We start from the raw sequence: 25,532 nt of genomic DNA, 5'->3' as shown, positions 1-25,532 counted from the left end.
TTTGCAGAGTTCCACACATTGTTTTCAGTGGGGCTAGTGATGCTGCCGCCAGCCCCGTGGAAAACCATGGATGCTGCAATGCAAGAGCATGTAGCAAGATAGAACATGGTGCGATCTGTTTCTTGCATAGCATCGCGGTGCCATGCAGGAAAACCTCACTCATGTGTATGACCACATTCAAAGGAATGGGGTTCATAGTTGTGCATCTTGCAACACACAAATCTCACGTGATTTTATCGCCTGTGTAAAGCTGGCCTTATTGATACACTAACAATAGAAATAACCCAAACCACATATGCAATTCAGCTGTAGTTAAAAGTTGGATTTAAGTAATCTGAAATACATAAGCAGTTCGGATTTCTACCATATGGGCTATTATCATGAGGACTGCCTTTTCCGACTGCGTGTTGCCCAACGAACACCTTTTTGTTTGTACGCATGTCCGGATTCCCAGTCGAGTGAAGAGCTGCAGTGGTGTGTTTGCTACCTATTTTGGCTTGCTAGCCTTACCCTAACAATGCATTTCACAGTGCGTTGGCCATGGGGTACAAAACAAAGATATAAGAAAACTATACACAAGAAATGATACACAGTGAGACATTGGTTTTCTGTAAGAAAAGTGAGTATATTTATGGTTTGCTTTATAAAAGTTACTATAATACAATGGTACAGAGTATTGAATTCACAAAAATATGAACAAATATATACAGGCAAGACACACCCACAAAAAACACTTTCTTCAAAAACAAAGTACATATCCAAGGCAGTTTTCATATGCACAAAAAAAAAATCCCTAAATGTAGAAGATTCTTAAAAAATAATTATATTGAACCCGCAAAATCTCTGAAGCAGAGATCTGAAAACAAAAGCTAATGGAGCTAATGAAAAAATAAGTTCTTTTATTGCAAAACCTGTCACTTGGCTTCTGGTTGATTTTTTTTCCCCATTTTTTGTTTTCCTTAGACTTTTGTGAATTAAAAATATCCTTATATACAAAATAATCCCATGAAACTTTCAGCAGTGTGCCATTAGATTTTTTTTTTAAACAACCCCTTTAAAATATTCATTATAGTGTTTTATTTTAACAAATACTAGAATGGCAATATTTCTTTGACAAATGAAACAAAAATATATTTATGAAATATTGAAAATCCAGTTGTTTGTTGCTGCAACTGCTGGAATTGCTTTTGCAGATGTTTTGCCCTTGCTCCTGGCAGTTAAAGAGTTAAACCTCTCCGAGCTCTAACAATGAGGCTGAGCAGGCCAACACTTTGCAGCGGGGAAGCTTATGCTCCGCAAGGCTTCTGGCAGCAAAAGTGGTAATACATACGGTTTATATAGTTACTATTTAATCCGTCCACTTGTAATAAATACATGACGCTTCTAGTGCGGTGGGTGGTGGTGGGGGCTCCATTTCTTCCATTCAATTTGTTAATGCTTCTAAATTAAATCTAGCTTGACAAAAAAATATTTATACAGAATGTACATGTTATATAAAGCTTGACACAAGCTAAAATCTGCTACTTGTTCACTCCAATATACAATGCTGCTTAGCTCCAGATTCCTTTTCAATATGGTAGAAAGTTGCCGGCAGGAGGACATCCAACATATTGAAGAGAAATCCTAACACATTGAGCTGTAACTCAGAAAGAAAAGTTCTAATTACAATATTCACTTTAATTATTTACACACTTGTTTCAAATACAAAGAAATCAGCAAAGAGAAACCAAATTCAACTTGTTTCTACAAGAAACAAATGTTTCGAGATTTTGTGTGAAACCTTGTACAGGATACGCAGTTTCTAAGTACACTGAAAACCTTTTCTTCATTTATTTATATATATATAGCTATATACACAAGCACATATAGATCTTCATTTTCCTTATTTTTGTTTTTTTTACACAAATGCACGGATATTATCCCTGTGAGACATTCACAAACCATTCCAACATTAGGGATGTTTTGTTCAATTTTGATTAAAAAAAAAAAAAAAAAGTTTTTTTTTTGTGAACAGCCACCTGGTGTAGAACAGGCAGGATGCTAGTAATGTAAAGATGTTGTAGGGAAATACCATACTGGGGAAAGTAATATTGATGTCGAGGCGAGTGCATTTATTAAAAAATAATAAATGGGAAGCTGGTAAATTATGTACAGGAGACAGAACGCACAAATGGTTCTTAATTTACAGTTCTCTATGGTACAGACTGAACATTCACATTTACCTTTGAAAGCTAAAATGCATTTACTGGTTTGAGCTGAAGAGGTCAAATATCCTTCCTTAGCACCTGAAAGAATTTGAAGGTCATTTAGAGTATGTATGAAAGCTGAAAAAAGGGGGGAAAAAGTAGTAGTCTTGTAGTTGGCTGAATACGGTACACACTTGTACCAAACGTAACCAAAAACAAAGCTGGCTATATAGCTGCCTACCCTATGCATTTCGCGTGTTTTTTTTTTTTTTTCATTTTTCAATCGTCTTGGTTAATAGTTTATTCACCTACATTTATTTTTACAGTAATCTGTATAACAGCAGTATGAGTTTTTTTAGCTAGATAGGTGCAGTTTAAGTCTTTCCCAAGTCTCCTGCCCTTTGTCTGGTCTTCGTTAAGTGGAAATTTGGCTTTAAAGGGGATGCCCATTTGTAAAACTATTGATGGCTCATCAGTGGTAGATTGGTTGGGGCCTGCCATCTGGGGTCTCTGCTAATCAGCAATTCTCCAGGCCAGTGTGCTTGTGTACTGAGAGGATATGAACAAAAAGCAGAGGCAAGGCTTGATATAATTACAAAGTTCCCAATGAAGTGAATTGGAATTTTGCATGTAATACCAAGCCGGGCCACTATGGGGAGAACAAAGCTGTCTGCTTCCTGCTCAGTGCATGAGTGCTATAGCTCAGAGGAAAACTGATTCGTAGGCGTCTTGGCCAGCAGACACCCATTGCTCTACTATGGATGGCCTACCCTACGGTCATTAATATTCCACAACTGGAAAATTAAAGCATAAAAGATGTTGCAATGCTTTTGCCAACTTCTGTTAAGAGGGAACTCCAAAGATACGTTTATCTTAAAATTCCCCTGCAGTGGCACTAAAAGGAAAAAGTGCAAAATTACAAAGTTCCTGTTCAAATCAATTGCCTGTCCATGTAATGAACCAATATTGTGTATCTGAAAGGGGGTTTTCTAATCCAAACAACTTCTTTAAGACAGATTTAATCAGACATTCTGGTTGCCAGAAACATGTTGTCTGACAACACCACTGAATAGGCCGTCATTGTTAAAGGGACGGTCACCATCTTTTTGCACCCTTTTCTGGGGGCAGTATAGAGTAGTCACAGTCACACTGATTAAAGCGATGTTTTTGCTGTTTGGATCTATGCAGTAGTTTTTGACAAACCTGCATTTTATCAGCAGCAGCACATGCATAGAGGACTACTTAAAATAGTCCTGGATATTCATGAGCTGCAGGCTAGCCACATGGACCCTCCAGCCAAGTCATTTGCTGTAGGGCGGGGTAGGTGCGGCTAGCCTGCAGTTCATGAATATGCAGTACTAGTTCAGTGCCTGGTTGCTACTAATAAAATGTAAGTTTCTCCAACACTACTGCACAGATACATACAGCAGACATATCACTGTAATCAGTGAGACAGGCACTACCTTATGTAGTGTGATCTATAAAAAGATGATGCCAGGATCTCTGTAAGCAGTGCAAGCCTAGAAACTGGTCTTGTCTCACCACTTGGTGGTTCAGTTCAGGTCTTGATTGGCAATGTACCTATAGTCTCAAGTGAATGGATAGATTTAATGTGAGTATATGCAAAACAATTACTAAAATGAGAGTGTGTTGGAGATAGATCAACTTCACGTACAGGGTCGAAGGGAGATATCTGCTGGTGAATGTTTGGAATATGTGCAGCAGCCGGACATCCTGAAGAAACAAACCATGAGCAAATTATACTATATTAATATCTGTGACGACTTTGCTCTTCGTTTTGGAACAACATTGGGTCTGCGGTATCACTAATACCTGCATATTTGAAAATACTGGCAGATGCAATACACTGGTACAAACTTTACCTCGATTGTGCAATTATCCCTCAACTGCAAACCTTTGGAAGACAACATTCCAGCCTCAAGCAAAAGAGGACACATGTTCATGTAGAGGGAGGGAGGCAGGAAAGCAGAGTACCCGACATGGTTAGTGTGCAATTTCAGGAGAGCTAAAACTGGGAATATGTTTTGCAATCAATACTCCTTGAAGCTCCATTGCTCTTACTAAAACCTTAGCCTTGTAAAAGCCAAGATGATCTAGTGAGAAGCTCTATTATTTTTGGAAGCTTTTGAAATTAAAGATAATGGGTGGCAACACAAGTTGATGTAAATGCAGCTAGGAAACCCCAGCACAGAGAAGTAAGAAATGCTCCATTAATCATACCTAATCAGAAATGCTGTTTGTCTAAAAGTAGATGCCATAGAAAAATACCCATGTGTATGAATGCCACGGTCATAGGGATGCGAAAGGGAACCAAGTTGAGTCAAATGAATTCTGAGCAAGCTGAGTAAACCAACATGCAATGCCCAATTAAAATATAAGTGAATACTTCAAAAATGCCATAACATCAAGGGAAGAACATATTTGTGTATCCTATTGACCTTGCTGCCACAGTGAATCAATAATTTTCTACTTATTCTTTGCAAAAGTTTAGATACTTGATGCCCCTAAAAAACAGGAAATCATTAAACTCTAGTATAGATCAGTAAATGCCTGGCTGCTACTGTTTATGCAAGAGGCCCCTTTCTAGACGTTGCATCAAGTACACACTAGTAGTTCCCCATCAGATTAGAGTTACTATGACAAACCCACAGACTGCATTTCCCAGTCCCGTGTAAATGCAAAAACACCAAAACAATCATTTACTGTTCATTATCGCTGACTTTTGGTCAGCATAAAAATCATCGCTGGATAGCAGGATTCTCGCCCAGTGTAAATGCTCCTCGCTTCACATAGATGTGACGTCAGCGCTCATGCAGTTGTTTAGAGGACTGCCTAAATGGGACATTAGTCCACCCCACAAACTACAGATGGCATAGTGACACAAATAATAGTGCAGTGTGGAAACCTAACATACACTGATACTTTTCATTAAACAGCAGTTACCTAATCTCTTGAGCAACTTCTATGTACTAACCTTTCTGCTGCTAAGTTTTAGAACTCCCACGGCTCTCCCATCACTTCCAAACACAGACGGCATCTCATGACAGTCTGTAAATAAGTTGTGTTGCTATAAAACTACCACGTGGCTGTATTGGGGCTCTGTGTGTATTCTGTGCCAATAGACTACATAAAATCCCATCATTCCCAAAATAAATGCATAAGAAAAGAAAAATACTTCTGAGAGCCATAATATGGCAGTGAGAATAAAGTGCAGTTCTGGAATTGGAGGCGGTAGCTACAAAAACTTTGACCGTAAGCAGCAGTAGACGCATTTCTTGCTCAGTTCACGAACTGTACTATATCATTAGTCAAACATTGGTTTAGACCTTGTGAAATAAAAATCAGGGAGCATCTTCTCTTAAAACTCTGCATTGTGCCGTTCTGTATAAATGAATTGAAAACGAAGAGGTACCTACTCTCCTTGGCGATGGAACGTGTCCCCACAGATTAGACAATAGAACAAAAGAACAGCACAACAAATCGTTCTAAGAAAAGTTGATCCAGAATGGTTATATTATGGGTAATACAAATAATTACTCAAACGGACAATCAGGGGAGAGGATGGATCCTGCTATCAAAGAATGTCGATCCCCAATAGAAGTTGCTGATGTAACAGAATGCCGAAAATTGGGGCCTAAAAATAAAATCTGAGTTCTTTCAATAGCTTTGTGTCTATTATCATCTATACGGGCCATTCTTTACATCAGAACCCATTTTTGCATGTCGTAGTAGCACCAAGGCCCAGATTTTGTACTCATTCCAATGTGGCCAAGTAATCCATTCATACACATGGGCATTTGAATCATGATTTTACATAATGATGCACTGATTATTACAATAAGATAAAAAGGTTCACTTGTAGGCTCTGGCGACAACACATGGAAACCCCCTCAAAAGTCACAAACCTCTTTGCTCTACCATAAGTTTCTGCAAAAGTTGCTGTACCAGGAAACAACTTAGCTTTGGTCATGGTGCTCAATGACACTGATCAAGGCAGAGTGCTACATGCCTGTTTTCACATTCTTGCCATCCAACCTGGATTTCTGTTGCAGGTACATTATTTACCGCTCCTTCCATCTATCTTGCATTTTTGTTAAATTTCAATAAAAGCAGAAAAGAGGGGAGCAAAAGATCAGGGAAATTAAATAAATAAAAAAGGAAATATCATACAAAGCAAAAGCTTATCTCACGACAAAAGATTATTAATGTATAAAAAGGGGAATCCCTTTCTGAAAGCCAAAGGGTAACATCTATTTCCAATGGATACCATTACAGCATTACCTCTTCATATTGCCGATGAGCATTGATGAGGAAACTAGCAGCATTATGGCATAAAAAAAGAAGGTACCGAATCATTAACTCCACTATGTTAATATTAGTCAGGAGAAAATAGTTGAGATTGGTTTCTTTGTTTTCCATACACATTTTTTGTGCCACTAAGTGGTAATCACCATGTCAATTTTCAGGATGAAAAGACAAAGAAAATAAAAAAAAGCACCAGGGTCTTTACAATCAGAAGCAATGTCTTAATGTACATGTGCCCTTCTTGTTCAGAAGCCCAAGAGAAGTGTGAAACCATTGATTTTTTTTTCCTATTTTTTCTTTTTTTTGGCAAAAGTGCAACTTACACCTGTTACTTGCAGTCCGTTATGGCTGAAAGGTGCAATGACGAACGAGGGATATTTAGTTCAACGTCCCTCTGCAGTTCTCTGCTCCACAAAGACAAGGGATCTTAACGTCCTCTATAGGGAACTTGTAATCGTATGTGATCTCTTCATTCACATTGATGTACTGTTTGGAGTAGATGACAATCTTCTTTTGAGACTCCACAGTGATGACTTTTGCGTAGCAATTAGGCTGAAAAATAAATAAAACAGTGTGACCAATAAATATTTGTGTGTTATGAGCACTAAAAAACCTAAGGCCTCACAAACTCTACAGGACCATATCTTATGCCCAGCAGTTAACAGAACCAGAAGTCTAAAGGCTGTAGTAGCATAGGCTACCTTCTGTTTACTCCTGAGGTTATAGTCATTGTCCCAGACTTCAGGAAGTTTGTTCTATTGATGACTTTTCCTCAGGATAGGTCATCAATGTGTAAATCGGAGGGGGTCCGCTGCTTGGAATCCTTGCTGATGAGTTGAATCCAGGTACTGCTGTCAGTATGGATGGCGCAGGAAGCAGACCATATTGCAGCAGCCTAGTTTACTAGTGCAGACTCATGTACCATTGAATTCAGTGGAAGCTGTGCCTGCACTTCCCAACTGAGCCACTGCAGTATGGATGGCGCAATCTTCTTCCTGTCCAGTCTGTACAGATAGCGTTGCCAGGAATCCCAAGTGGCAGACCCTCACCGAAGATCTATTGATGACATATTCTGAGAAAAATTATAAACAGAAAGAAAAAAAAAATCTCAAGAGTCCCAGAAAACCCCTTCAACATCATATGTAGATTTAAATAGAAAAATTATGTTCATAAGCTGTGATAAGCTACTAATGACCTTCACATTTGTCAATTAGTACTGGTACTTCTTTTGGTTCCCCTAGATAAGTTTTCCCTAGTTGTGAGGCCTGGGAATTCTTTATGACCTTAAAGACAAAGCCAAAACCTGGATCATTAATCCTCATGCCCTTTCATCATTCCCAACAAAAGCAGGGAGTTAATGCCCAGGAGTAAAATATTTATTTGCCACTCCATGAATTATTTCAAAAAGTACTTAAAATAAATCTAACTTTGTAGTTGTAAAAAAAAAGAAAAAGAAAAAAAAAAGAGCAAGAACTTACATTACAACTATGGTTAATAAATCGAGCGAAATTCCCACATTTTGTGGCATCAATGATTGTATCATGATCCACTCTAAACATGTAGCTGCTCCCGATCCCTTCATCTTCGTATCGCTTCTCCCGCATATCAGCAATGACCTGACATGAAAAGAATTAAATGGTTACATTCCACTGATCTCAAAAGTAATAGTTCTAGATTAGAAAATAAGAATGTCTTGTGCGAAATCTCATCTTACCTGACGAATATTCTGTCCCACGTACTCAATGACCATCTCATCCGCAGCAATTGGTTCCATGGCAAAAAGGCCCCAGTCGTGAATATGGCTCTTGCAAAAACGTATCTTTTTCTTGCGGAACTGAAAGCAGCAAAAACATTATTATTATAATTTTTTAAATCGAGGTCCCCAAGACAATTTTCAATTTCCAACGAACAAATAGAAAAAGCCAAACTGTGATAAGTTCAAGCACATTGTATTATGGAGCCAGTCTTCCCTACAAACATGGTTTCTAAAAGGAGAAGCCTGTGCCTCAAAAAGGCACCACAGGGACTGCTAGATGGATCCAACAAGTTTTATTATGTGGATTCTTTTGGATACAATAAAATCTTTTGTCCAAAAGTGGTACAGCATTCCACTATATCAGAACCTATCTGGTTGCAGAATTCGAGATCCATGCATTGAGCATGTACCTTTGTATATTACTCTGTATACTCCGTATGAATACTTTCACTGCTGGAATCCTAAGGAAAGTTGGATCTTTAGAAGTCTATGCGTATTACCCATAAGAAGATTAACAAACTTGAGTCCACCAAGCTGTACTGCACCATGCTTTATGATACCATGGCATTTACTTCAGGTGGAGAGCACTACCACCTCACATGAGACGGCAAATGCCTGGATTATGTAGACTCTATTAAGCGTGATGTATAGGATTTAAAAAGGAAAATACTGTACCTCAAGACAGGGCCCTGGACTATGCACCCATTTTGCAGCTCTATGCATGACTCATAGCTACCATAGCAGTGCAAGATAATTTTGTATACGTATGGACACTTAGGCTGGGTTCACATGGGATGGCTTTGCCACGGACATTCCGTGTGGCAAATCAGCTCGCGGCTCCTAATCTCGGGATTAGCCAGCCATCTAGACAAGATTTTACAAAAATCTGGTCCAAACAGGGAGGCCAATCCGTTGTGGCAAAGCGGCGCGGAATTGACAGCCATAGTATGTCAATTCTTTTTTTTTTCTGTTGCGGCCTTCTCTCCTTTCTATGGGGAGAGAAACGGAATGCCGGCGGCCGAACTGCTCCAAAACCCATGGCAAAATGCCACGAATTTTGAAGCTGCGGCTCGCCTACGGAAATCTCACAGCTTTTCGGTGCGGCCAAGCCATGAGAATTCCGTCCCATGGAAAGCCAGCCTTAAGCAGCCTCGGCATGAAGTGTGTTTCTGTGAACTAAAGAAGTGACAAAAAGACCAACTCTTACCACTATTCAAAGAAATAACACTTGCATACTTTTGGGAAGAAAAAATATCTCTGCACCTTGTGGATACGAGTATGGGGCGTCCACACGAGCGGGGAGATAGTTTTTCTTCTCTTTGGTGACTCCATTCAGAGCGTCCGGCACTTCAAGCTGCTCGCTTTATCCAGACGGTTCTCCAGAGAATTGGATTGTGGACGAGGTGACATTTTACAAGCACACTTGGACAAGTGGTGCAGGTCGGTCATTCCCTGACGATGGTGTCCCCACATTGCACAAGGCGAGTTAACACTCATTTCCTAAATAAACTGCTAAGGCTACAGCTATTTTGCATCTATATATGAGGCACTATCACACTATCACTCGCATACCTTGAGTTGATTAAATTTAAGCAGATCACTGTCACAGCTTCCGGTGAAGGAGGAGAGAAGCCTGCGTTGTTCTGATCTTCTCTCGGAGCCTGCTCTGGTTGAGGTATGAGGTTGAGCTGGGATGCTCTTCCCCTGGACAGAAGAACCGAAAGAGGTTTGTGAGATAAACAACATGTATCTGTACATTACACAACAGCAGCCAACACTGGAGAGCAGAAGATCAAGAAGAAAGGGGAATGTTCTATATGTTTACCCCATTTAGAGGTCTCTATACTATCCAGACTAGCAACATGCAAGATTGCCACTACTATTAGATCAAATGAGGTCTTCTGTCCTGTGCTTTCTTCATACAACGATTTCCTACCTGGGTATCATTTAAAGGTTCCTCAGTCATAGAGCGATTATTGATGAGGTATTTTGCCTTGTCCTTACGATCAATTTTATAATATCCCTCACTACGAGCACAACCGGTAAGATGATCCCGTAACCCATCATCTCGTTTCTTTTTCTTGGGGGAAGAAACACTGGTTGGTGGAGGAAAAACAGTCAAGGAAAATACAAAATGCTTTTCGAAATTAAAGATCTCATAGTAAGAAAAGTATGCTGCCCACATGCTATGTACTTTGTTACAAAACAATGCAGATATTAATGCACCATTACAATTTACTGAATTTACCAAAAGGGGAAAAAAAATATAAAATATAATTTGGTACGTGTGGGATTAGGCATTCTGTCAAGTCAATACTCAATGACATCCCCTTTTGGCCGAAATCCCGGCAGCAAAGACATGTGCCCTGTAAATATATATATGTGACATATCATACATGTTGTATATTTACAATCTTCACAGCGCTTGTATGAAATTTCTGGAACAGAAATTACTGGTATATTATAATCTAGTGGCCAAAAGTCAATGTGACATTACAGTGCCCGAGGATGGCGTGAAACCTAAGAGGGCCGTACACAGAAAGATTTCCCACAAACATACACTTTGTCCCAGGGAGAATTCTTATTGTGGGAAACATCATACATTGCCCACTCCATGTATTTTTCTTTGATAATAATACACCCCATAATAGCACCATTTACCAGTAACTTCTTTAATTCACAACACAGATTTAACAATCTTCTTTAACTCACAACACATTTCGTCATGGAAATGACTATCATTTCCATGACGAAACGCGTTGTGCATTAAAGAAGATTGTATTTGCTTAATTGCTATCCGGAGAATTAATATCCTAAAGGAGCGCAGATCCACTTTTTCTATTTATTAACCATTTCCTATACGGTTCCCGGACATTCTGGGATACGGAGGATCCACTTGCTCTCCTGCTTATAGCCAAGTGGGATTCCAGGAGTTTCCGGATGTTATGTTAAAAGCTCACCAGGATATGGGGTGTTAGTGGAGACTCGCAGTTGGGCTCCACTGTACATCGGGTAAGTCATACCCATTTTTTGTTCTAGTTTTCAGTTGGATTCCTGCACGTCTTGGAGCGCTATCCTTTCTTACATTTGTCTTACTGTATAGTAACCCTTTGCAATCCAATTTTGGATTCAGAGTTTTCTAGGGGACTTTCTCTTCCTGCCATTATACAATGGCGCCATCTGCTGGCTAGAGTCAGTACTGCGGTATGGGACATGCTGCAGAGGCCCCCGACAACAGAGCGGCCAGTAATATACAGTAAGAATACCCTGATGGACATTTTCCGACATCGGAGCTGTACAGCCCTCAATCAGAATGTCTTCAGAGGTCAGACAGTGGATTGGAAAGGGTTAACGGCTGCTCTGTTTGGGGCCTCTCCAGTATGTCCCATGCCACAGTACTGGCTCTAGCCAGCAGATCATGCTATTTTATAATGGCAGAAAGAGAAAGCCCCCTAGAAAACCCTGAATCCAAAATTGGATTGCAAAGGGTTAAAAAGGAACTGTCATCAGGTTCAGGCTGTCCAAACCACAGGCAACATCAACCTGGGATTGGGACAATAGACAAACCCATGTATGTTTTATTCTGAAACGCTGCAGAGTTTCAGGAAAAAAAAAAACCACGCACAATTTCAAGTTAAACTTGGGTACAGCACTAAGTCATGGAGGCGGGCCACTGCTGGCATCTCCCCGCTTGCCGCATGTAGACTGACAGCTCTCTTAAGGGTGAATGCACACGGGTGGAAATTCCGCAACAAGATTTCCCGCAGAATTTCTGCCCGTGCCTGCATTGGTTTAACCATTGGTTTATGCAATCCTATGCAGACAGCCGCGACTTGACCGCGTGTAAACTGTTACGCGGTAAACAAATCACGGCATGTCCTACATCTGTGTGAGCCTCGCAGAGGCCTACACAGAAACGTAACCGCTGATGTGCCGGCTCTGCTATGCGCACGTGCAGCTGTGCGCCAGCTGGCACATCGCAGAGCAAAGAGAAGACGCCAGAGAAGTCAAGTGGCAGGTCACTGCAGGGGCACGGGTCGCATCCCGCTGCGAGAATTCTCTGACCCAGCCGTCTGCATTCACCCTAGTATACATAAAAGAGGGGGGAGATGGCATTCAACATGCTGTGGGAGAAGGCGGCTCGAGAAGTGGCCTCTGAAAAATGAGAACATAGTACACCTGTTCAAAAAGGATATGAGGATGGTAAACCCATAAGGTGTCATTGAGCCAATCCATGCCATTATCTTGTTGAAGTAGCCGATCATAAGTAACACACATGTACTTGATATCTTCTTCGTCGATCCCTCTATTCCATATATCATACAGAATGCTCATCTCCTCAAACTCTGATCGGGGCTTAAAGAGGGCTCGATGAGGAGAAAATTCAGGAGAAACTGAAATTTCGTCATGCCTCTTCTTGGTTCTCAAATTTCTTTGTTTCTTGATTTTAGTAATGTCATCCTCTTCCTTTATCTCCTCTCGCAACTGGTTTTCCAACTCTTTTAAGGGAACTTTCTGGTTTATGGCTTCATAGTTGGGGACAAGACAGTTTTCCTCATTCCGGAAGTCTAATGGAACTGCTGCAGGATCTTTAATTCCACATACATCACTAGCCTGATCAAGAATTGCAGATTTAACCAGAGAGCCATCTACCAATGCATCCATGGGGAGAGCTTCTGAGTCCTTCTCAATGTTATCATCGCTTGGTAAGGTGGAAGGAGGGGGCCTTTTAGGTCGTCCAGGCTTCCTCCTACTGGTAGGGGGAAGAGTAGGTGAAGGTGCAGATTCCTCTGGGGCAGGTAGCTGTCCTTTAGAAAGCTCTGGCTCGGTCTCTTCACTGAATAATTTATCCTCAGAAGAGTAAGCTGGAGCTTCAGATGATTCCAAGTCATCACCCGTTAACCTGATATCTTTTTGGTGATCCCCACTTGGAGGGCTTGCAAATGGGATGGGCGAAGGAACATTATTCATGATTAAGGAAGCACTGGCTGGCTCTCTAAAGGATTTGTCATCTGGTTCATCAACTGAGGGTTTCTTACTCGATGGATGACATGGGAAGGTGGCATTAGATTCAGGGAAGGTTGGAGTGAAGTTAAAGTCTCTTCCTGGAGTCCTTGGAATACCACTGTTTATTATACCAGGTGACTGAGAAAGGTAGGAGAATGGGCTTCCAGGAATGTGAGGAGAAGCAAGAGTTAAACTGCTGCCAGTGAGGGGAGCATCACTACCAGGTGTAGCGGGTACAGTATCGGTGCTCTGGGACTTGTCAAGATGAGAAGATTTTGCAGAAAATTCCCTGCCTGGCGTCCTTGGAAGCTCTTCCTCAGATAGCATCTTTGTGACTGCCAAGTGGCCAAAGATCTTTTCGTGATGTACCGGTAGGTCCTCTTCCTTATTGTGACCCTGAGTGAGAGGAAGTGCAGTAAAATCTACTTTGGGGACAGCTGGAAGAGGAAACTCTGAATCAGAATGAGCAACTGTGTCCCGCCCAGGCGTCCGAGGGCACAGCACGTCATCCTCCGCAATAAAAGGTGCCAGTTTTGCGTGTAGTTGTCGGGTATCAGCAGAAATCTCTTCAGGTTTCAAAAGGATGGTTACTTCCCCAAAAGCTCCAGTAGGTGTTACAGGTCGTATTACATTCTCCTGGGTGTCTCTACTTGGACTTTCTGGAACAGGCTCCAAATGCAGCTCCACGTACACTTCAGATGGGTCTTCTGCATTGAAAAGAAAGTTATTTGTCAAAGTTGAACATTCTGATGGTTAAATTATCACAATATTTTACGATTATTTCTCTATAATTTATGGGCATCAGAAAGAAAAGAATTTCATACTATATCCTGCTAATTTTTAGAATGGATTACAAAAGGTAAAGTAGTGCATCGTAAATCAGACACAGGACCCCTGTGGATATGGGATACTGGTACAAAAGGAAACCGGTTTGGGTAGTATCGTACAGTTGAATAAGCAGCAAGTAAAGGCAATGCTAGTAAATACTATGAATGTGACTGTTAGATTTAATTCATATCTCTGAAGTAACATTTACTATTGCTTCAAAGATGGTCGCTGATCCTGCTAGTATTCTCTCAACCTCCTAGACATGCTAATGTCTTGTTTGTGTTACCTTGATTTGATGGTGATGAAGCTTTTTCCATATCCTTGTCATCTTCCACTTCTACAGTCCTATCTGGCAGCTCCTTGCTGGTGGTGTCTAGTTCTAACACATCTTTGGAATGAATTGCTAGGGTATCCAAACCACTATTCACAGTTAAAACGTCTTCTACAGTCGATGGTGCAGTCTGTTCAACACCTTCACCATCATCAATCAAATCTTCAACCACAGAAGTTTTGGCGGGACTACTCTGCCCAGAAAGAGGTTTGAAAACATCGTCTTCACCCTCCATATCATCATCCAGTTCTATATCGATTTCCTCAAACTCCGAATCATCTATATCTTCCTCCTCATCATCATCGTCATCGTCTTCATCAGAATCAGAACTTGATTCATACTCTGAAGACTCTTCGCTTTCATCAGAGGAATCTGCTTCAGCTTTAGAAGAGGCCACGCTGGTTCCATCTTCTAGAAGAAAGAAAAAAGTCAATAGTGTTAGTAAAAGGTGTCAAACTTGACCATGGACATCTCATGAGCCCATTTTAGATTTACATGCATTTTCCAACCTTTTTGATACATAGCTTTCATACATGGGTGCTAATCATCCAGGTCAAGATAATATTTATTGAGTGCATAAGAGCAGATAGGGCTGGGATAGAAGAGACATAAATTGGTGGCAGTGATACTTATTGTATGCTTGAAGTAATGTACCTTTTGCATGATATGAATGCATTTAATGCATGAGCATCTGATAACCATGCAAAATTCTCAAAATGCCCTCCAGCCCTTCCTACCACAGAAAATGCCTGGGAATAGCATGGACTTGATGCATTGTAGCTTAACTAATATTCCAGAGCATGGTTAATAACACTAGTATTGCAATATACTACCGTCACAAGTCATTACCATCATCTGAGTCTTGTTCCTCTTTTCCACTTGTTTCTATATCATCCTCCTCCTCTTCAACATAATGCTGACAGAAAGAAAGACAGATATGTAAAAAACTACATGTCAAAATATTTCAGAAATATCTATGTATTGATACACACACACACACACACACACACACACACACACACACACACAGTATAAAAGCATGTTCCCATCTTAAGGAGTCACTCTTGTGATTTTTTTCCCATTCATTATGGAGCCAATTTCCCTAGTATACGCACATATTAACCCCTTAAGGACGCTGCATATTATGGCCATAAGGACGCAATGATTTTAAGGGGATTTTCATCTGCACTTTCCAAAAGCTATAACTTTATTTTTCCATCAATACGACAATATGAAGGCTAGTTTTTTTTAGTGGTGAGCTCTAGTTTAAAAAAATGGCACCATTTTTGGGTACATATAATGTATTGTAAAACTTGTAAAAAATTGTACCTCCTTAGGTGGTCATGCTATCTTAATTCTGACCAGCTCAGATTTACTTTAGTTTACATTCTCTCAAACTAGTCAGTTTCAGTCAGCAAAACTCCTGTCTGATATTACATGGGGTGTACCACACCTGCTCTTCAGAGGGAGATAGACACTCCTATCACAGTTACTGATGATAGAGACTCCTGTCACACAGTTATAATAGAGGCGATCACAATTCATCATCATGATTGTATAATTATGGTCTGTAGCTTAATTTAGGTGAATACACAACATAATGGCAGTGTTTTTCATACAGTAGAGACGTTACAGTCCCCAACTACTCATGTAATACTGTGCTGATGCATCATGGGATTGATAGCACAGAATAGTGAGAGCAAAAATCTCAGCATCAAAATGGTATCTGATAAGTATTAGACAGGAGGTTGCAGTATAGAAAGTTTTAAAAAATACCTAAATCAGGAATATGACTGGTCACAACTAAAAATTCTTACATTTGAGATGCTTGAGCCAAAATTGAGAATCAGTAATTGCAAAATACGCTCAGGAAGGAAGATATACCACAAGTGCTGAAATGTCTAATATAAAATAGTGTACAAAACAACATAACTGAAAAGAGTTAGCACAAAGTGGGAAAAAAAGAAAGCACATACCTTACTGGAGAGGGCACCAACTGAGTCATCATCCGGCTCCTCACCCTTCTCAGACGATGTGTCCTCCTTATCTGAGGGTTCTTCCGTTTCACTTTCCACCTCATCTTCACCCTCGCTGTCTAGGGGTATGGCCGGCCTCTTCCGGGCGGTAACAGAATCGGTGTCGTTTTTTGTTGGATCCAAAGTAACATCTTTCTCTCGTTCACACTCTAAAATGATGAAAGAAGGTTAAAGAGATACAAGTCGGCTAGCTTTACCATGTTTTTTTATTCCTTTCTATCTGAAACTTCCTGAAGTCCTCCTCCTCAGGTGGGTCATGTGATCTTATGGTGACCACCAGGGTTTATGTTCCCTCAAAATGTCAGCTTTTCAGTCAGCATAATTCTTGGATGATGGACTCTACCACACAAGCTCTTAAGAGGACACTAATCAACAGCAATAACTGTGATAGGGATTTGAGGCACCTGTCACAGTGTTCTAATGAAGGAGAAGATAGGTCATCCTCCTGATAGTATACTTATGGTCTGTAGCTTAGTTAGGTGAATATAGAAGGTAATGATAATTACAGTGTCTTCCCAGCAGGCAGAGATGGTAGAGGCTCTAGCTGCTCATGTGATACTGTGCTGAAGCAACATGGGATTGATCGCACAGAATAATAAAAGAGAAAGCAGGGACAAATCCCAACTAGGGCTGGGTGATTAATTGAATTTGATTAATTTGCCACTTTAATGTCAAACAAGCAGATTTTCTTCTGAATTGTGAAATAGATATTAGGCCTGCGACTGAGCGGTACGAATATCGGACAGAGGGAAGTAGCAGCGCAACGTGGCCTTCAACTTACTGTGGAAGGGAGGCAAGGTGTGAAAAGGCAACGTAAGAAGCTGGGGAGAATCTGTACAGTGCTGCATGTAATGCAGTGATCCAGGGAGCGCTGCTGTAAGTAAGTATAGTGCTGATCGGCTGAAACTGGCCAATTATTGCTAGGCTTGTATGCTGTGTAGCGCTGTATCCTGGCCGACTCTTCAGTGTGGAGGGCACACTGGGGGAAATCTATGGAGTGACAAATACTGCAAAGTAGAAGTGTGCGTGGGATACTGGAGGAAGTCTGTGGAGAGGTCATTGGGGGCTGCAGAGGACACTGGAGTTGCAGGGAACACTACAGGGACTTGCGAAGAGGACAGTACAGCAGAAGGATAACATTATAAGGGACAGTATAGGGGGAAGATGTGGAAAACCTGTGGGAAGGGGAGAGGCGCTGTGAAGAGGTGAAAGGATTCCTCATGGGGATGAAGGAATCCCCTGCTGCTACTGTCATGTAGGATCACAGAGTTCTCCCATTGCTTTTAATGGGGCTGGCACTGCTGCCACCCCATTGAACGCAATAGGATGAAGGGATTCCACTCTGTGATGCGAGGCCATTTTCACATGAAAACGCCTTACATCCACAGGGCTTTTACATGGTGGAAAGTGCGATATTGGGCCGTGAATCACGGCCCAATATCGTCCTTGCCCGTGTAAAACTAGCCTAAGGGTGATGACGGGTTCCCTTTAATAGGAATTGATCAGAATTGTCCCATACAAGTCAGTTAATCAGTATATATTAAGTAATTCCTGTACATGCAATTCCCTTATGTAAAAAAGAAAAGTGCTTTCGTATTCTTTTAACTTATTTAGCAAATAAACAAGAAAATAGAGATTAAAATTGAGAACATATTTGGAAAAAAAGATATATATTATATATATATTTTTTTATTTTAGGTCAAATACTGGAGCACTAATCTCATCACCAATATGGTGAACCACTAAGCATCAGACAGGAGGCTGCACTGCATGGAAGTGACTGCTATGTACATAGGAGACATCCAGAGTGTGACAGATGATCAGGTGAGGGAGGGGGGGGGGAGGAAGTGATTGAAAACAGTGTTTTTGCTATAGTGTCCCTTTAATATTCCCAATTTATTTTACCATAAGCTGTCCTGTGTCTGCATGTGACACATATGTACATTGTGGTGTGGATTACTGTCTATATGTAGCTTTAACCAGTTTTTCAGCTGTATAGATTGTGAAACTGAGCATTTTCCTGGAGTGCTATTAATCATTAAACAATATAGGCTTAGCAGTGAAGCTTATCAGTAAGAACTCCAAGAGGATAAATGTAATGAGATGATATAGTGGAAAAGATGCAAGCCAACATTGTTCTTAAAGGGGTTGTCCACTGGTAAACTACTGATGGCCTATTCGCAGGACAGGCCATCAAGAAAGATCAGTGGATGTATGCCACCAGGGACTTCTGCTAATTAGCTGTTTGCTGGGCGTCTTATGCACAGAGCCGATCTCTGCAGTAAGCAGACAGCTTTGTTCCCATTGCAGTGCCCAGAATTGGTATAGCAGGTAAAGTTCCCATTGACGTGAATGAGAACTTTGCCTGTAATGCCAAGACTAGTCACTGCAGTGGGAATTGCGATGCGGAATAAGTTGGCGCCATACAAATAAAGATTAATATTATTATTAACTAAGCTGATTGCTGCTACGGTTTTACTATTAATTATTCACTACAAAGCTACTAGTGGGAATTCAAGTACACTATACAAACAGAAATAAATGGAACACTCATGAATTGGGACTGCTAACCTTCATCCTCCTCATCTATGGGTTGTGTCACACGAATCCTTTTCTGTTCGCCCTCCAGTCCAGATTCAGGAGGCTCCTTCCTTTTCACCTTTGTAATAAAAACACAAGAATCAAGTAAAATATTAGTGTAGAAATTATAGGCATATGATGGACACTCCTAGGAGCACCACCCGACTGCAAGACCAATTAGCCAGGATTTAGATCTAGAATCATGAATGCGTCTCAGGTCAACACTTGATATTGACCTCAACAATGGTAAGGGCACACGGGAAGGGGGGGAAAGTTTTTGGCCTTAGTTTTTGCAACGGTCGCTTACCCCAAGAGGTATATAGATTAACCACCTAATGGCAGATGTGGGAAGCTGAAAATTTCACTTTAAGAAACAGAGTACTAGCCCCTAAAACTGCTTATTTAACAAATTAAACAAACAATTAAATTGGAGGTACACTTTACTATTAGCAAAAAAAAAAAAAAAAGAAACCTCCCGGTACAGGAAAAAATTATTTTACTTTTTTACATAAATGCAGAATTACAATTCTAACGCTTCATCTTCACAAATGCCTAAAAGAGAATAGTGACTTGTCTTTCAGCACAGCCGATTCATACAATAAATGTTCAATGGTATGTACAGCTTTACAAATAAAATAACTTTACTGATATGTATACAGCTCCTATGCAGAGCTATGGGTCACTTTGGTTCCAGATTACAGCTGGCCTTCCTTGCATCTGTTATATACTTCATACTGCCAAAGAACGCGGAGCTACAGACGTCCACAAACACAATATTTAGTTACCTTGAATGAAGGGAGGCGAATTGCACCACGCAAGCCAATGCCCAGTCCTATGCCTTCAAAGCCCAGTCCTTCTCCTTTGTTCCAACTCTCCAGAAGGCTTGATGTTATTTGGTCCCTTGGCTTTGGTTTCTCTTCATCTTTGCCATCCCCAGATTTTACTGGCGTCAGAGATTGCTGTTATTAAAGAATAGGAGATTGTGGGAACTGTATTCACGGAAAGCACTTTGGGATTTCAACATGCTTGAAACATAGTTCCTCGGGAAGAGAAGTACAACAGGAGTCTGGCAGCTGTTTACCACCATGGTTAGCCTAAACTGGGTGCTGGTGGGGGGACGTGGCAGTGGGCGACTCCCCTCCTCTCACCTCATTCTCCCAACAGTCGGCACCCAGCAGGACTCTGCTATCGGCTTAGCTTCCTTCCCCAGAACTTTGTGTAATGTAACTAGTACAAAGGCTGTGAGAGCCCTAGGGAAGAAGAGTTGCTAACAGACCTGCTGTGTGAGTGTGTGCCCAGAGAAACAGAGCCACTAAAGGGCATGAGCTGCCCCCTATAGCCAGGGGTTGGGGGCACATTACATACACACACACACACACACACACACACACACACGAGGGAGAGAGATGTATACAAGGGGTGACATACTTCGGGAAAAAATAATGGGAAGGGGAGGGGTGCACCAAAAATACTGGCAGGAAGGATGAATACTTGGGGGGGGGGGGGGGGGGCAAAGATACATACTGGAAAGATTTATATACTATTGGGGGAGTAATATAGACTGGTTGTTATACATTGTGGGGGAGATTTATATACCTGTGGGAAGAAGATGACATACTATGGTGAGACATATATACTGTAGGGGTGGATTTAAATACTCTGGGCGGGTGGGGGTAGAGACACAGTGTGGGCCATGAGATATATTCTGTTCAGGGCAAAAACTTGATAATGAATTAAATAAATTTTTATGCATCTCAAAAATTCATAATAAAAAACAAACAAAAAACACACCACAAGCCAACCCGCAGGAAATAGGCATATTCAACAGAAAAATATTTTAGAATAAGATTATGAAAAGGAAAAAAAAAAACAACAAAAAAAACCAAAACATTATATGGTACATTAAATGGTGTCATTAAAAAATTCAACTCATCCCCCCCCCCCCCCAAAAAAAAAGCCCTCATATAACTAAGCAAAAAGAAACGAAAACTAAAAACGTTATGGTTCTTAGAAGGCTTAAATGAAAAAACTGGCTACGATGCCAAACCTTCAAAATGGTAACAAACTCTTCCAGCACCTTCCCCAAACCCCTCCTGTTATTTCTTAGTTAATCTCGTTATATTTTCAGTAGAAACATTTAGATGCCACGGTCAGCAATGACTGCAGCATCTACGGGGTTAAACAGCATAGAGCAGTGATTAGATGATCAAGTTCTTATAATTTCACTTTTTTTCTGAGAAAAAAAAAAACCCTGTATGTGACAAATCAGAGAGCAAATATGACCACCCATGGTAGGCAATGGCTGCACGCTCTTACAGCATTGTGAGCAAGAATGTGCAGCCAATGGCTGCTGCAGGTGGGCAGGATTTCCAATGCATATGGTCACCACAGTGTGAACCCAGCAAAAAGGAGCTCTGGGTTACAGTCTATGACCAAACAGCCTCAGAGTTCTGAAGGATTTGATGAAAATCAACTACATATGTAAAAACGCGCTGCTATCTGTATTGCTTTTTAATCAGGACAGTTACACCAAAAGGGAAGTATTACAATAGAGACACTGTTTAAAATAATTGCTTTTTAAGCAAAAAACATGTATTTTTTTTAATTATTAAAACTCGTAATACAAAAATGGCAGTTGTACACCGAACGGTCGTGGACTAGATTTTGTGTCGGGTATATTAGTAAAAAGAAATGAGCAGATTATTCTGCCAATGCAAAACATTTTATCCTGGTAATACACAAATTGTAGGTCAGAGTTGTAACACTTTTTCCTTCCATTACACAGATATATAAAAACACATACCTTTGCTAAACGCTCCTTTTTATCCCACCACTCATCAAATGCTCGGAATGCCACGACTTCGACCATTTTGCGGTTCAAATCTCTTTTCATTATGGCTTTAAGTTCTTTAACAATGACCAATAGCACCCCATCCACTGTGGCTTTATGTGGATCCTCCTTCTTGTGCTCATAGCCTGGTGGTGGCACAGACGGGTCAAACTTTGGAAAAGGTGGCCAAGGCTGCCCCCGTGCGAGATGTGCAGACATGGCAAAGGGACGGTAGGGATGCTGACCAAACTGCATTGAATTCCCCAAGAAATGATGGTAAGGGTATGAATTCTGTCCCTGCATCATGCGGCTGAGCATCTGAGTCTGCATTTGAAAGGACATTGGCATTCCACCCCACTGTGTACCAAGAGCACTCATCATGTCGCCTTGAATCATAGGAAACATACCTTGATGAAATGCTATCGGGGGAGGCAAAATATGCGGTGGAGGTACCCCTGGCGGGGCAGGCAATGGAGGAGGGGGTACGGTAACAGAAGGGTGCGTTGGAGGAGGAGGGGGAAGAGGAGGTGGCATAGGAAACCCAGGTTGTGGTGGTGGTGGCGGCGGTAATGGTGGTGGAAATCCGGGAGGCATAATAGGCATGACTGGAGTTATGACCGCTGAGCTTGTTACTGCTGAATTTATCACTATAGATTTGGCACACTCTTCACTAGTGATGGGAGAAGTGTTCATTTCATCATCTGAAATCTCCATGTCCTCTCCAGAAGAAGGATGTTCCTAGGGAAACACACAGGCATCAGTTAGTAAATCACACATCTCTAAAACACAACCTTATTTTCAGACACTAATAAGGATTATAAAATTACTAATGAACCATAAATAAAACTAAGTCAAATGATTGATCAGGGCTGTGGAGTCAGTCAGTAGAAATGTTCTAACTCCAGCTTAAAAAGAAAAATACTAAAATATTATATATTAACCTCTTAGTGCCTGCCAATATGCCTTTTTACAGCAGGTACCGATGACTTTCCATGGCAGCCAGAAGTCTAGCAAAGGTCTTTGTGTTTGCCATGTAACTAATCCTATCGGACACAGCTTCCAACAAAGTGTAATAGGCTGATATCATATGCATAGTACATTGCATTATACAAGTAATGCAGTGTATTATGCTAGAGATTGAATGACTGCATCTTCAAGTCCCCCTGAGAGACTACAATTAGTGTTGAGTTCAATTGAAAATTGAAGAAAAAAATCCAGTGTTTAAAAAACAAAACAGTTTTTAGATGCAAAAAATACTACAATATGTATTACTGCGTTTGTAATGACCTCAAAAATGAAAATGGTTATTTATCCCACACGATGAACGACAAAAAAAAGAAAAAATGTCAGAACTGCAATTTTTTTTGCAGCTCCCCCTCAAAAAACAATAGAAAGCGATGAAAACTACAACTCTGCTCCACCACCACCCCACCACCCCACCACCCCCTAACAAAAAAAAAAAACACACCACACAAAAAAAACCAACCTCACACAGCTCTGTTGTCGGAAAAACAAAAAAAAAGAAACAATAAGTTACGGGCTCTTGCAATGAAGTGATTCAAATACAATTCGTTTCCCTTGCAGAATAAGCAATGGTGGAATTTCTGGTCAACCCCCGCATAAAAGGTTATGCAATAAATTAACCCCTCCTCCACCCCCTCAAAAAACCAACAAAAAAAATACAATTTCTCCCACAAACAAACAAGTCCTCATATGGATTTGTAGACAAAAAAAATTATTTCAATTTATGTCCCTCTCAATATATGAAAAAAATAAATTCTAGTCATTAAAAAGGAACCCCAGTCCTCTGAATCAAAGAGGTGGGCCACGCTGGCCTTTCCCCACCTGCATCACGTTAACCTATACAGAGCAGGGAGAAGGTGGTTGGTGAACGTGCAGCGGGACGGGATCTCAAAAACTCTGTCCCAAGTCAAACTTTAAAGGGTGTTTATTCTGAAACGCCACAGCATTACCTGTCACTAGAGATGAGCGAGCGTACTCGGAAAAGCACTACTCGCTCGAGTAATTTGCTTTATCCGAGTATCGCTGTGCTCGTCCCTGAAGATTCGGGTGCCGCTGCGGCTGACAGGTGAGTCGCAGCGGGGAGCAGGGGAGAGCGGGCGGGAGAGAGGGAGAGAAAGATCTCCCCTCCGTTCCTCCCCGCTCTCCCCTGCAGCTCCCCGCTCCGTGCCGGCACCCGAATCTTCAGGGACGAGCACAGCGATACTCGGATAAAGCAAATTACTCGAGCGAGTAGTGCTTCTCCGAGTACGCTCGCTCATCTCTACCGGTCACAGGTTCATGCTACCTGTGGTTTGGGCAGCATGAACCTGGCGACAGGTTCCCTTTAAGTCACAAAACAGGTTGGTCATTAAGAGGTTAATATGATAAGCCTGTTACCATTTTACTACAGTAAATTTATTACTAATATTAGACATTTATGAAGATGTCAGAGTTGGAGCCCTGAAAAAAAGGAGGTGTCAAAAGTCTAATTTACCCATTCCACAGCCCTGGAATTTACACCTGCAATTTCCCTGGGAGTTGGAAGGCAAGAGCTAAAAAAATAGACTGACATCACCTGTCCATGCTTGGAAATGTAACAGAGCCCGTGTTAGCGAGCAGCCGGTCGCATGAAGCAACGAGGCTGTACAGAACTGCACCAACTACCCCATGATCAGCAGCTACATGAGCCGCTTGTATTCCATCCTGTATACATGTGCAGCAACACAGCAGTACAGCCAGCAAGCTACAGCGGCACAGTGGTGAACCAACGTACTCATCACCTTAGTTTCTCACAGCTGTAACATTACAGTATGTGGAAATCACCTTCAATCACTTGCTGCAAACAAGCAGACATCCATTTAGATAGATACAGTCAATATACACCAATGTTGAATACAATCATGATGCTTGGAGACAGCTTTAAGGCTGGGTTCACACAGGGTGGATTTGCCACGGAAATTACATCCAGAATGTTGCTGCAGCAAATCCGTCTGCGGCTGCTAGTCCCGGGATTAGCCAGCCATGTGGAGGAGATCGGTCAAAAATATCGTCCACACGGGACAGCCAATCCATCGCGGCAACACCGGCGCGGTGGTGCGGATTACCCGGCCGCAGCATGTCTTTTTTTTTTTTCCCCTTTTGCGTTGCGGTCGCACTTTCCTCTATGGGAGCGCCAGTCACAACGGAAAAGCATGCGGCCAAGCTGCTCCAAAACCCGGGGCTAAGTCCGTGGGTTTTGAAGCTGCGCTTTCTTAGCAGAAATCTCACAGTTTTTCGCTGTGGACAAACCGTGAGATTTCCAGTGGGATTCGGCCCTGGGGGAAGCCAGCCTAGAACTACTGCACATTCAACTAATAGAGCAGTTATTTTAACCCATTAGTGACAAAGCCTGTTTGCACCTTATTTTCCATTAGTATTTTATTGGAGAATCAAACTTAGGGCTAATGCCCACGGACGGATTAATGCCACGTTCCCCACGGCGTAAATCCACAGTGGAATAACGCAGCTATTAGGTTCTACTGAACCTAATGGATCAGTCCTCACATGTGGGATTCTGCCGCAGATTTACCCCGTGGGAAAAAAAAAAGTCACAGCATGTTTAATTTTACGTGTTTTTCCGCAGTGGGAGGTCTCTATTAATATAGTATTA

At 41.3% G+C, this 25,532-nt stretch overlaps 1 protein-coding gene across 1 annotated transcript in view; it reads right to left on the bottom strand.

Annotated features, from left to right (window-relative positions):
* Positions 1–610: 610 nt before the first annotated feature.
* Positions 611–25,532, bottom strand: part of SETD1B (SET domain containing 1B, histone lysine methyltransferase) — a 49,738-nt gene continuing 24,816 nt past the window's right edge. The window contains exons 7-18 of the mRNA XM_066603291.1: positions 21,854–22,618; positions 19,836–20,009; positions 19,042–19,129; positions 16,411–16,619; positions 15,284–15,350; positions 14,390–14,845; positions 12,465–13,982; positions 10,205–10,371; positions 9,841–9,972; positions 8,227–8,346; positions 7,991–8,128; positions 611–7,064 (exon numbers count right to left, since the gene is read on the bottom strand). Coding sequence (XP_066459388.1) covers positions 6,891–7,064; positions 7,991–8,128; positions 8,227–8,346; positions 9,841–9,972; positions 10,205–10,371; positions 12,465–13,982; positions 14,390–14,845; positions 15,284–15,350; positions 16,411–16,619; positions 19,042–19,129; positions 19,836–20,009; positions 21,854–22,618 — 4,008 coding nt within the window. The 3' untranslated portion in view covers positions 611–6,890. The remainder of the gene's footprint in view (positions 7,065–7,990; positions 8,129–8,226; positions 8,347–9,840; positions 9,973–10,204; positions 10,372–12,464; positions 13,983–14,389; positions 14,846–15,283; positions 15,351–16,410; positions 16,620–19,041; positions 19,130–19,835; positions 20,010–21,853; positions 22,619–25,532) is intronic.

Source organism: Eleutherodactylus coqui, chromosome 5, assembly GCF_035609145.1.
Source record: "Eleutherodactylus coqui strain aEleCoq1 chromosome 5, aEleCoq1.hap1, whole genome shotgun sequence".
NCBI classification, from domain to species: domain Eukaryota; kingdom Metazoa; phylum Chordata; class Amphibia; order Anura; family Eleutherodactylidae; genus Eleutherodactylus; species Eleutherodactylus coqui.
The sequence above is the reverse complement of the archived record's forward strand: the minus strand, read 5'-3'. Positions and strand labels throughout refer to the sequence as shown.